The following is a 13,204-nucleotide window of genomic DNA, read 5'->3' as shown; positions in this document are numbered from 1 at the left end:
TTTGTTGTTTTTGCTTGATAAATGACTCTCAAACTCACTGAAGACAAAGCCCACTGACATCATTCACTGTGACTTGATTTAGCACGACTTTTTCCAATGATGGCTCAGATCTTGCGTCATAATCATCATGTTTAGACATTGTGTTCAGTATCAAGAGTAATTCAGGTGATTGCTGCCTGTTGTCAACTGCAGTTATAGTCCAGGCAGTAACTAATGCAGCGTGACTTATCATGGGGAAGATTTGCTAAAATGTTAGGACATATAGGCGAGAAACAGGCCCTCAAGGTAAAGCCCACGCCACTCACTGACTTCATGGAAACATAATCAACGATTTGCATCACCCAGAGCAGTGCTTAAACTCAAAATATATATAATCCAAGAAGGCATAAGAAAGATAAAACATTAGGAGTGACTTTTTTTTTATTATTTAGAATCTCCCACCAATATGTTTTTTCATTGTACATACCTAGAGCACTATCACCTACACACACACCCATCCATTCATGTACAGATATGTTGGAAAACATTTGCATGTAAAGACAAAAAAACTATTCCAAATTAGGTATAAGTTACATTGAACCTGCAACACAGTGCCATACAAAGTCATGATAAGTGGTGACATTTCTAAGTTGCCCTAACTTTTTCCAAATATAACAATGTATGGCATGTCAAGCTTGGATTTAGTGACAATGCCACATGCATTAAATCAACAGTCATAAATCAACTTTATAATTATATAAAATGTCCTTTTTTGACCAGAATCTATCCTGTCTTTTTTTAGAGAGTTTACTGAAGGAGCTGGCACTACACCCTCTAGAATAAAGGGAATGCTTAATAGTTGGTTGACTATTCAACTAATGGATTCATCTTTTAAAGCGCTAATCAATTATTTTCTCTTTTTGACATGTTGCTACATCTTTTCAATAAAGTAGTCATTATATAACAATAAGGCTTTTTATAAAATATCATAGAATGGGTGTTTTGAAAGGGTCTTTTTAATCATTTAATGTGACACCAAGACTGCAGACTGCACACAGAAGACTTGTACCATCAGCAGAAAACAACAGAGGACCAGCTGCTTGCTCCTGCAGTTCATGGAAAGAGAAAACGCTGTCTTCAGAGTCTGTTTCTGCTCCGATGCTTGAAGTTCTGAGCTGCAGCTGGATCAGACTGTTGTAAAATACAATGTACCACCTAGAAGTTTGCCCGCAGCCACTAAGAACAAAAGGTGTGCTTGTTTTCATTGTGGCTTAGAAGTCAACTGATGCTTTCTATACATCTGAGGCTTACACTTAATAAAAGCCTATTTATATGTAGAATCAAGGTGTGCTTTCATCTACAGTCATTTACATGCAAGACAATAATTGTGGGAGTTGTGTGGAAAACAGCAGCGGATGCATGAGGATTCATTATTGAGGCACCATGCCTTTAGGGTTAATGAGTGGTCTGAACCCAGCTGTAGACAGAAGTTTAGTTCAAGAGCCAGTGTTCTCATTTTCAAAGCAGAGAGAAGGGTTCTCTTGCTACCACTTATCTGTGTTTTAGCCACAGTGCTGCTCATCTGGGTGAAAAAGGCACCCCACTGTTCTGTTAAGTACACGCCATGACGTCCCTGTCACCTGCCACACTCTTTGATCCGCTCTCGTCAGTGTCTTCCACATCGCCCACCTCCTGTCAACTCCCATTGCTCGGATCTGAAGCTTTATCCCCAGGGAGAAAGCAGCAGTCGACAGAGGCCCTGTGACACAAAACTCTGGATGAATTTGTCTTCGTAATGTGTCATAGAAGGCTGTTACTTTTAGTGGAGAAGATCTTCTTTTCCAACAGTCGTTGAGCGTGACATTTCCTACTTACTGGTGCAGAGGATTGCAATCCTATGGGGTCATCGTGAGCATTGGCCAACCATATAGATACTGGCTAGTTCAGATGCTAAATCAATGATGTGTCTATTAGATTACCTCCCCAGTGTTTAATATTAGTGTGAAAGCAACCTTAATATGAATGCAGGTATGCCATCCATGTATCTTAGTTTTCATGCTAATGTTTGTTGGAAAAACCATGGTGAAAATTGGTGGCATGTGATTGGTCTCAGTCCATTCAAGACCTCAGCTTCTCAGTGCTTGCAGCCCCCTATTCCAATGTTGGAGTTTGGGATGAGGCTGCTAACTTTCCAAAATAGACTCTCAGATCAGCACTAACAGTATGATAACTGCACAATGAGAAAACAGTGAATCAGCCACATTATGACCATTTGCGACATTACCTTTCATGATAGTTACATTACTCATTCGGTGAAGCATATGATTGAATTCATAGACAATTCAACTATTACAGGTAATTGTTGAATTGTCATGAATGAATGAATCCTCATAGGTCTATGAGGATCAAGGCGACCAGATATTCAAAATATTAGTAAACATTGTCCACCTAGTTTGCTTCAAGCATACTGAGGTACCTCTCAGTGTCCTTGTGTTGGTTACATTATTCCACCACTAGGCGGAGTCATATTCTCAAACCCTAAACAGTCACTTTTAAAGACAAGTACACTTTGGGGACATGACGAATAGAAGACATGAAAATACGAAGTACTTGCCTGCAAATATGTCATATTGGAACTATTCTCACTGCAGCAATAGTCATTTGCAACAGACACATGAATTTGCAACAGCTTCTCTACTGAACTTCTAAATATTAATTTAGTTATAGTCTTTAATGTTTAAATTGTACAATTGTTCAATTATTGAAGATCAAATTAAACTCTTAGTGGTTCAAATAAATACAATTAATATACCCAATGTATGTAATATAAATGTTTGTGTTATGTAAAGCCCATTGAGTTGCCATTGGGTATGAAATGCGCTACATAAATAAAGCTGCCTTGCCTTGCCTGGCCTTGCCAATGTCTTTTTAAATTATTATACATAATATTGATCTAATATGTAGGGTACAAAGCATGGTAAGTTGACTCAGCAGGCAAAGATTACAAAAGGAGAAAACAGTTACCAAAATGTTGCAATGAAAGGAAAACTGCATATGTCAAATCTAAATAATGTGCACCCTCGCATACAAAATAAGGCACCGTGCCTTAAATTGTATTTGAAGATATACATTGTTAAATATCAAGGTTAAGTAGTTCTTCTTTGTTTGTGCACTAGTTATTTAAAACATAGTTTCTAGTTTGCTTTTCAGCTACAAAAATGACAAGATGCTAAAGTAATTGTAGGGATTTTATTTTTTTAAGGAACATGTACAATAAAAACAAGAGCAACAAAGGTATCAACACTCACATCAAAGTAACATCAGAATTAAAATATTGTATATGTATTATACATAAATACACAAACACATCACAGCTGTACACAATGTGAGCGGACATGCTGCTGCTGTGAATATGAAGCTCCAAACTCTGCCTCACTGAGCATCGACTGCATCTTAACAATGAGCCATGTCTGCCTGTCTAGAGTCAGACTTCTCATGGCCGGATCCAGGCTCATGAGAAACAAATGGAGGTCATCTCTCTCCTCATGCTTCCTTGCAGGCTGCTGCTCCCTTGCCTCTTGTTTGAGTGCCTTAGCAGTAGGCCGCAGAGCTGCAGTAGCTGCAGTTGCAGTCATTTCTCCCTTATTCTCCTCTGAATGCTCTTGCTCTGCCTCCTCCTGCTCCTCATCCTCCTCGAGGCGGTCTAGATTGCTGTATACCATGTCCAAAAATATAAGTCATCCAATGTCAAATTAATGGACCTCCTCTACACTATGTCACCCTTATGGCATTATTATTATGACTTGATATGTGTGTCTGTACACCCCAGCTTTATAAACTTGGAATTACTAAAACTACCAAACTACCTCCTGAAAGCTGTTAACTAGTGTATCCATGTATTTTCGATTCCCTCCTCCTTCCTTTTCTTCTTGACATATACAGTACCAGTCAAATGTTTGGACCCACTTTCTCATTCAAATGAATGGGAATGTGTGTCCAAATTTTTGACTGGTACTGTATATCAATGAGGTTCTTCCAGAGGCATCTTTACCTAAAATCATAAACAGTATGTTTTAATATGATATTAAAACATATTATGCAATTAAAGATTACTAATGACATCAGGTGAGCTTACTTATGGTTTTACCTCCAAAATGAAGAGGTTTAGATCATTCGGCTGAACTGTTGGTTTGTTTGACTGCTACCTACCTACTACTGAAAGTTAGAATAAAGCAGAACTAGAATTATCCTTGACGTACCTGAAAAACAGAATGGTTTTACTTCCAGAGACCCAGTCACACTCAGGTAACTGCAACAGCTGTCTTTCAAATGCCAGGTGGGGTGTGACTTTGCACTTTGGCGGCAATGGTAGTGTTTTCACAATGCACCCTCAGTTATACCATCTGTATTATAAACCATCTGTTTAACATCAGTTTGTAGTTGGGATAACATTACGATTTTTTTGTCTTTCATCTTATAATGAGAGATGGTTGGGTGTCAGGCCGTGCATCAGTTTCTACCACATCTACTGTACATTCCAAAGGTCTTTAAAGATGTGTACCATAGGAGATGCTTACTGGGAAAGATGTATCAAATGCATGTCAAGGATAATTGAAAGTTGAGTTCTTTTTGCCAGGTTATATATACTTTGATACACATTGAGAGTCACTACAGCAGAGGTTACAGTTTATCGGGTTATACTATCACCAAGCTACAGAGCATCAACAGAATTGAAATGCTAGAGATTAAATTTCAAGATATTGACACCTGTCAGCAGTCCAAGCCCCATGTGGTTTCAGTGGTAAGTATAAGGGTGTGTACTGATAGTCCATCATCATTCCAACATAGCTCCTGGCAGGAGGGACAGGCCTCAGTGGCGACTCACTGAGGCAGCTGTTAAAGATGAAGATGATGAGATGAAATGCGGAAACCCATAGGGACTCTCCCTCATTCATCTTTCTCTCTCCCCTTGCTCAGCTCGTGTCCAGCCTCCCTTTCCCTTCTTCACTGCCTCTGCCTGCAGCTAATCCCTCTGATTGGGCTAATCAAGCTCAATGTCAGTTTGGGGCAGGACTGGTGGAGGACTGGCGGGTGGAGAGGACAGGACAGAGCTGCTGCGGTGCTGTTGTAATGATGACTAATGGTGTCTTGAGCAGATACTGAACATTCAGTCAGTGAGCCTCTGGTGCTAGACCGGTTTTGAGCAGGATCAGACTACTACGTCGGGTTGATGGTGTTAAATAAAACTAGGTCAAAACCTGGTAAATGGCTAGAATTCTAGAGGTTTTTAATTTCTCACCAAGTATGCCAAGTTCAGACTTGGTAATTGCAAGTTTAGTCTTGGTAAGTTTGACTTGAGAGTACAAACTTCCCAGGACGGGCAGACACAGTACCATTATTCTGCAATTGAGACAGCAGCGTACCTGCTTACAGCAGCAGCTCAGCTCAAAGATCCACATCCACTTTTTCTCACAGAAAAGTAACCTCAGTGATAGAAACATGCACTAAATGTTTTACTTGATCTGTATTGTAGCTATAATACAAATCTGATGTTTACTGTAACACCAAGCTCCATTTAAAAAATGACAATTTAACATAATGATCCTTGGTGATGGATTGCATGTTAACTAGTCACTAAGTTACAGATGATGAGCTGGCGTGTTGTTTCAATGCCACCAACAGACACACTACCAGCATTTCAGAGCGGAGAATACTGTTTTTTTTTTGTTTTTTTTACAATTTTGAAACCTAATTTTAAATAATAATGTTGATGTTTTTCATTCATCCGTTCACATTTGCCATTTCTCTGTGGTGTGACAAACTCAGAACACATTTATTCGTGCTTTGACTTTAATTAAGTGACATATTATATACATATATATGTGCCACAGTAAATATTATCACAGCTTTTAGCAAGGCCCAAAATGTTCATCATTGCTGCTAGTTGGTGCAAAATGCATTCTGGTCCACTTTGCAGCAAGCTTCATCCAAACAATGCTATATATATATTATTCTCATGCAGCTATAACCTGACAGGGACGATACATTTGTTTAAATTTAAATCTTTACTGTGTGATTGATTGATATTATCCCATGGGAAGGTTTTATCAGTATCAGCTGTCAAAACACAAATAAGTTCAACTTATGTGTATCTTTCACCCTTTTGGGAAGAGCAAACATCTTTCAAATCAGCAAGGACGCTCAGAACTTTTCCCTCTCCGTTATGTCTCTGTCCCCTGAGAACTGATGTCTCCTTCTTGACATTGCTTAATTCATCTGCAGAGCAGCCTCTGATCTATGTTTAGTGAAGTAGGATGGCTGTGGCCATTGCTTCCCCTGCCTAACCTCTCAGTAGTGTGCAGCTCTGCACTGCCAGGGCATACCATGCTGAAGGCATTGCCCTCCTCTTGGTTTATCTCACAGTGGTACACTTGGAGATCCAGGCCATGCTACGAGACAGAAATAAACCCTGTGTGCTTGGAACTGGACATGTTGCATGACAGGAACATGGAGATCTACAATCACAGCATTCACACATGGCAGCAGTAATTAAGTTTCATCTGTGCACATGTGGTTCTCTGCTAGAGCTGTGGTCTTACCCTGAACCCAGTTCTTTTTAGGACAGATGGGGTATGTACAGTATGAAGCTGTGTAGTAAGGTACTTCTTCAAGCAGTTTTATTTCATTGTTTCACCCCTCTGTGACCCCCTTGTGCAAGTCTGTAAAATCAGCTGCAACTGTTGCTGTCTCCTTTTCCCCACCAGTATTCCTCTTTAAGCTATACTGGATACGATTTTTAGGTATAAAAACATTCATCTTGTCAGCATAAATCATAAATTGTGCTGTAAGAGAAAACATAATCCCATCCCCTCTAACTAGAAGCAGACCTGGTTTTACCATCCATCTATCGAATTTTCTTCTGCACATCAACATCCATAGTGGCAGCAAAGTAGCCAGACATCCATCCCCCTAGTCATGTCCTTTTGGGGGACCCCAAGGCTTTCTCAGGCTGGATGGGATATGTGGACCCTCCAGCATGCTCTGGGGTGTGCCCTTGGGTTCCTCCCAATTGGACAAACTCAGAATACCTCCACGGGGAAGCATTCTGATTAGAAGTCCGAACCACCTCAATGTGCTCCAGCTTTGGTTACTCCCTAATCCTTGTGGATTTAAGGAAATCCTCATCATCATGCTGCCCATCAGGATGAAGGTGTGATACCCTAAAAAAGATACTAGCTGTGGCTGCTTGTGTGTGTGAACTCATTCTTTCAGTCAAAGCTCATGACTGTAGAGGATGGTTGGAGAGTAAATCGATGGGTAAATCCCCATCAACAGACCTGTGCAACACTTAAACAAATGCACCCCACCGATCCACCTATCAATCTCCTGCTCCTTTTTACTTCAACACCTGAACTCCATGTAGTGGGTCAACAATTCCTTCTCTGAACTTCTGACTATCAATTTGTATGACGTCTGCCTATAACACCTTTATAATTTTGTTGACGATTATATGGTTCTTTCCTGAAAGCCCATATTTACATGTAAAAAGAAAAGTACTTGAAATTAAAAAGGTACAAATCAACATTTTTACGTAAGCCATGGATTAAATAACTATGTTTAATGTGAAAGGGCTCATTTGTAGAGATGACCCCAACGATAATTATCACCATCTCTCTCTGCAGTTCTACAGGGTGTTTTTGCATCTTTTAGGCCTTCATTTTGGTTTTAAAACCTGCAACTTAATTATTTTGGTGCAATCTCTTGTTGGTTCACTTTCATCATTCTCATTTCCAGCAGGAGCAGTTGGCTGTTTAATTAGTGTTTCTAATCATTTTAATCATAATGCCATAGCCCATACTGTATACTGCATAAATAACTTGTGCATAGAAGTTATCTATTGGTCTTAGCAACAGCATTTGTGGCAATAATTACAGCTCAATGTCTAATTACTAGCTTCATGGGGATATTCAAACATATCTTAGTCAATCATAAAATACACAGTTTTAAAATGTGGTATAACCAATGTGGTTAATGCATTACAACACAGAGATTGTGTCATTTTGTGGCAAGTAATCCTTCAGAGAACACATTTTCTTAGACTGTTCTTACACTATTGCTTACACTTTTCACAATGTGCTGTATTAAAGTACATTCCTTAAAATGTACATTCAATTGGAGCGCCCTTGTAGCCAAGTCTCTATGCAACTATCTGTCTAATAATAATAGACAAATGTACATTCTGAGGATACATACTTTCTTACATGGTTAACTGAGAAAGAAAAGTCTATCAGTGACCTTCGTCCATACAGTGTTGGACAGTCCTACTAATAATGCTACTTATGACCTCACTATTTGCACTTAATTGATATGATTTCTGCTTCCTGTCCCTCTCAGAGCCCATGCGTGCCTTGAGGGGTCTTACGGCCGCAGAGATCCAGCCTCGGCAGCTGGCCCTTCAGTGGGAGCCCCTGGGCTACAACCTCACCCGCTGTCATACATACACCTTGTCCCTGTGCTACCGCTACTCCATGCCAACAGGGGGCAGCGGAGGGAACAACGCCACAGTCAGAGAGTGCCTGTCCGTGGAACGCAACACCTCTCACTTCACCCTCAGAGACCTACCGCCCTTCCGATCGGTCCACATCCGACTGGCGCTGGCCAATCCAGAGGGCAAGAAGGAGAGCAGAGAAGTCACCTTCCAGACTGAGGAAGACAGTGAGTTTATTTTCGACAACTGGATGAAAACATGCAAGGATTTCATGCTAGAATAGATTTATATTATTATAGATTTAATGGAATTGTTACCTCTGTGCAACTGGAACATCATTATGGAGAACAGGGATGTTGTTTATATATGCAATGAAGCTGTTTATTGTCACAGTCACTCAGCTCTGCCTTCAGAACATCTTGATTTTTAGTTTTTTGTCCATGCCTCTTCATGCTCAGATAATTATTGTGCACTGCTTTCACACATCCATGCCTTTAGTCATCCAGTACCAGCAAAAAAAACAAAAAACCCCTGCAAATATTGACTCACAAAATAAGCTGGATCAGCGTAGCTAAATGGAAGATCAGCCTTTCAAATGGAGACCAGTGGAACATTAATCAGCTTGGGCCATGGCTGGAAGCAAAATTGTAAAATGATGTTGCTCATCTGTGTGTTAAATGGCGGGTCCATTTTATTTTTTTTGTTTCGGGTTTATTTGGTGTTGGTTTGAATGCATGTGTTCCATATAACAGGCAAGCAAAAAAAAAGGGATGTTCAGCTTAGGTTTTCTTATGCGTGGGCTTTATATGTGAAATATATAGAGGGGAGAGAGAGAGAAAGCTAAGGGGGAGATGGTATTAACCAACAGAAGGAAGAAAGGGAAAAAGAGAGAACAAATACCATAGCTAAATTGCTCTTGGAGGGCATCTCTGGTTTGGCTCTAAGGACAAAGAGGTGCTGGGTTGGATCTGCAGTCGGTCAGGTCAGGACAGCTGGATCAGGACAGAATTTTGACTGTATTTACTTCTTTTCCATTCCCTTTTTTCCCTTTTTTTAATTCATTCTTAATGTCTTAATTTTCCTCTTCTTCTCTTCCTTGCTGTCTTTGCTCTTGTCTGCTTTAGGCCAAACACCAGGCTCAAAAGAGGAGGCTGGTTTGGGGGGGGGGTCAGGTCCCCTTTAGCACAGCAGCTTTCTATTTTGAGAGGGGCTTAGCAGGGATCAGGTCCTCCGACTTCAAGCTATCCCAAAGCAGTCGAGCCACCTCAAGCCCCTCCAAATCCTCCAGCCCACGGGGGTCCAGTCCAAGGTGGTCCCATAATTCCAATATGGATGGGATGAAGGGAGGATAAAACATAAAAAGAATAAAACACATTAAAAGATAGATCCATGAGTATGCAAACGAATAAATAAAATGAATTAGTAAATAATAATGATGAATAAAAAAAGAGAAAGTGAGAATAAAAAGAAAAGAGAACATGTAGGTGAACATATTTGTTAATTGTATGTCTGTGTATGGTCTGAACATGAAATAATGGTAGAAATGAAAAAAAGATTCAGTAGTTGAACTTAATCTAAGAGACGAAAATGAATCTTGTTACCAAATAATAATCTTATATATAATTATATTATAATCAAATTATATTACAATATATTATAATCAATCTTATAATAATATCTAAATTACTACTACTATTACTACTACTAATAATAAGCTTTTTTTCTATAGCACCTTTCAAAACCCAAGTTACAATACAATAATAACTGAATAACATACACTAAACACAATAAAAACAATATTAATAGCCATAATAGTACTAATAATAGCTTATCATCATGGGCATCAGCACTCTGTCTTTGCCTTCTGCTAACGGCTGAGTGGGCGTTTTCATTTGAACAACCCACAAAAAACTCAGACCATGTCATCCGTTTAATGTTTTCCTGTATACATCAGCAGATTAGGCACATTCTAATGCAAATTCCCCAGAGTGGAAGTAGATAACTTCAAATGCTTATTGTTATGTAGAATAAGCAAGACTCCTCAACGTAATTGAATGCCACTCAGAGGCATTCTCGACCCTGGGGAGAAAAGGAAAGGAAATGACAACTGTGATGTGAAGTTGGTGGCATTTATTTTATTGGACTCTCAAAGCTTATTGTAGTATCTTCTGAAAATACGATGCGGTTTTACATTTGGTTGTACAGAAAATATCAAGCTGGAGGAGGAGATATGGAAAAGCAGACAGTGTTGTTAATTATCTACACCCACACATCGCTGTCTTGCAGGCAGTGGGAAATGAATTTACATAAATGGATGTAGCCATAAATATACAGGCATATATACAGTACCAGTTAAAAGTTTGGGCACGCTTTACCGTGCTGGGTCCAGACTTTTGATTGGTACTGTGTTACTTTTATTCATTAGATATGACTGATTAGAAAGTGAAAGTGAAAGTAAAATTATAACATGTTAAAAAAAACAAGCCATTATTGTTTTTCTCTGACTTTACTTGATATTTTGAATGTCAGCACAAATAGAAAGTTTTGCTTTTGAGCTACTGAATGCCAGTCTGACAGTCTGACAGTCCCCAATCCCCTCTGTCACAAGGAGAGCTGCCATCACCCTCACAACTACAGTAATTGAGCTGCAGCCGGTGACAGTTCCTCTTGCCTGTTTCCTATTGGGCTCAACAATCAAACAGTGTTGTAGCGCTTTACTTACGCCCTGTCTCTGCTGCTTGGAGGAAGCAGATTTGGCTGTCAGGATTCATGGATACAGCAGGATTTTCTTCTAGTGTGCTTTGCCTACCTCAGCTTCAGCTTCTGAGTCAGAGAGACAACCAAAAGAAGTTTGATATGGCAGGATGGTAGCATTCAGTAATTCCATTTTCTGTCACAGCTAATACACAAACAGAATCCCCCTTTTAGACATAAAAAGTCACAAGTTCTTCAGTTTTAATCTTCTTTATGTACAGTAGCATGAAGCTAATTTCAGAGCAGTCCCCTGAAGGGCTTGAGAGAATTAAAGGAACTGTAGCATGAACTACATTACAACACAAAACAGAAAAAAAGATTAAAGAAATACAATAGAACAGCCAACCGGAGAAATAGTACAAAGGTTGGTTTATTCCAATTTGGTTTGCATTTTTGTAGTTCTGCCAATCAATTCTATCTGTAATAATGCTGTTTAACTCTCCAAGTTAGTTGCTGAGATCTAGGAACTTAGCAACATCACAGAAAATAAATCAGAAAAGGCAAGAAACACCAGCTGCCAGAGATCATACAGGCTGTAAACAAACCTATAGTTTAGTCAGGTTTTTTCAAGAACAGTAATGATTTTAACCAAAATATCTGTTGTAAATACAAATCAAATTTTACAGAAAGGCTTCTGGTCCTGGTTCAACTTTGACCCAATATCAAGGCCAGATTACCAACCATGCAGCAGAGGCAGCTGTTTTGGGATTCCAAACACCCAGGGAGGTATAGCTGACTTTTTGGTAATTTGATTATTTGCTCATTTGTTAGTAAAGCATTGAGTTAGATTTAAAGCCATACAGTCTAAGCAGAAAAACACTAAACTGTCATCCAACTAGTGCATGAAAGTATGTGACATCACCTTTTTGCAAACCACTTCAAACCAATGAGAAAAACACAAAAAACTAACTGAGAAAATCATTTTTCATGACCTAATAATCATAATCATTCTAAACTTTATTTGTATAGCACCTCTCCAAGACATGGATTACAAATGGCTTCACAGGGTAAAAACAACAAGCACCAGCAATCATGAAAGCGTTAATTATAAAAACAAAAAGAATAATAGCACCATCAGTAATAAAAGAAAAACAACACTAAATAAAATGAAGCAATAAAACACAGTAATAAAACATACAAAACAATTAAAACAATAAAACAAATGACGTGGGAAAGGTAAGATAGAAGGATCACAGAAAGGCTAGAGTATAAAAGTGTGTTTTAAGAAGGACTTAAATGAAGAACTACACATAGCCCCCCTAATCTCCTCTGGAAGGATCTTCCAAAGTCTGGGGGCCCTGTTGGCAAACGCTCTGTCACCTTTTATTTTTTCAGTCAGGGTTTAGGAACCACTAGAAGAGAACCAATCGAGGACCTCAGGGCCTGAGAAGCCATATTAAAGGTTAAAAGGTCAAAAATATAGCTTAGGAGCCAAACCATTCTGGCACTTTCTAAAACGTACTAGACAGTGCATGCACAGAAGAAAGGATAAGTGTAACATGCTCGCTCTCATTTTCTGGTACCTTTTAAAATCCTGGAGGCTGCATTTTGGATTAAATGAAGAGAGGAGAGATTTACCCTCAGAAGGAGAAAAGGGAGTTGCAATAATCAAGCCACGGTGAAATAAAAGCATGGATGACAGTTTCAAAGCTCCTGGTAGACAGAAATGGTGTAATTTAAGAGATTAAGTTGAAAAAAGCATGGCTGTATGACGGATCTGATATGGTTCTTCAGAGTGAAGTTGCTGTCAATTAAAACACCATGGTTTCTACCTTGCAGAGTATGAACCTAGTGTGTTCGTAATTTGAGTGTACAATAGAAGTATATCAGTCTTTTTTGAATTGCATTGATGAAAATTTTGGGCCACCTATTTATGAATGTTCTCGAGGTAAATCTGAGTATTGTCTGCATAGAAATGACCAACTGGTGTCGTGTGATGTCCCAAAGGAGTCATTTAAATGATGAACATAACCTAACGGCCGA

The 13,204-nt window shown here is 39.2% G+C and overlaps 1 protein-coding gene across 1 annotated transcript in view; it reads left to right on the top strand.

The window, feature by feature from the left end:
- The window catches only part of ptprua (protein tyrosine phosphatase receptor type Ua), a 209,479-nt gene that overhangs the window by 125,612 nt on the left and 70,663 nt on the right, over positions 1 to 13,204 (top strand). Inside the window, exon 8 of the mRNA XM_053334996.1 lies at positions 8,374 to 8,694. Within this exon, the coding sequence (XP_053190971.1) occupies positions 8,374 to 8,694 (321 nt within the window). The remainder of the gene's footprint in view (positions 1 to 8,373; positions 8,695 to 13,204) is intronic.

Source organism: Scomber japonicus, chromosome 15, assembly GCF_027409825.1.
Source record: "Scomber japonicus isolate fScoJap1 chromosome 15, fScoJap1.pri, whole genome shotgun sequence".
NCBI classification, from domain to species: domain Eukaryota; kingdom Metazoa; phylum Chordata; class Actinopteri; order Scombriformes; family Scombridae; genus Scomber; species Scomber japonicus.
Note: the sequence above shows the minus strand (reverse complement) of the source record. Positions and strands in the feature narration are given on the sequence as shown.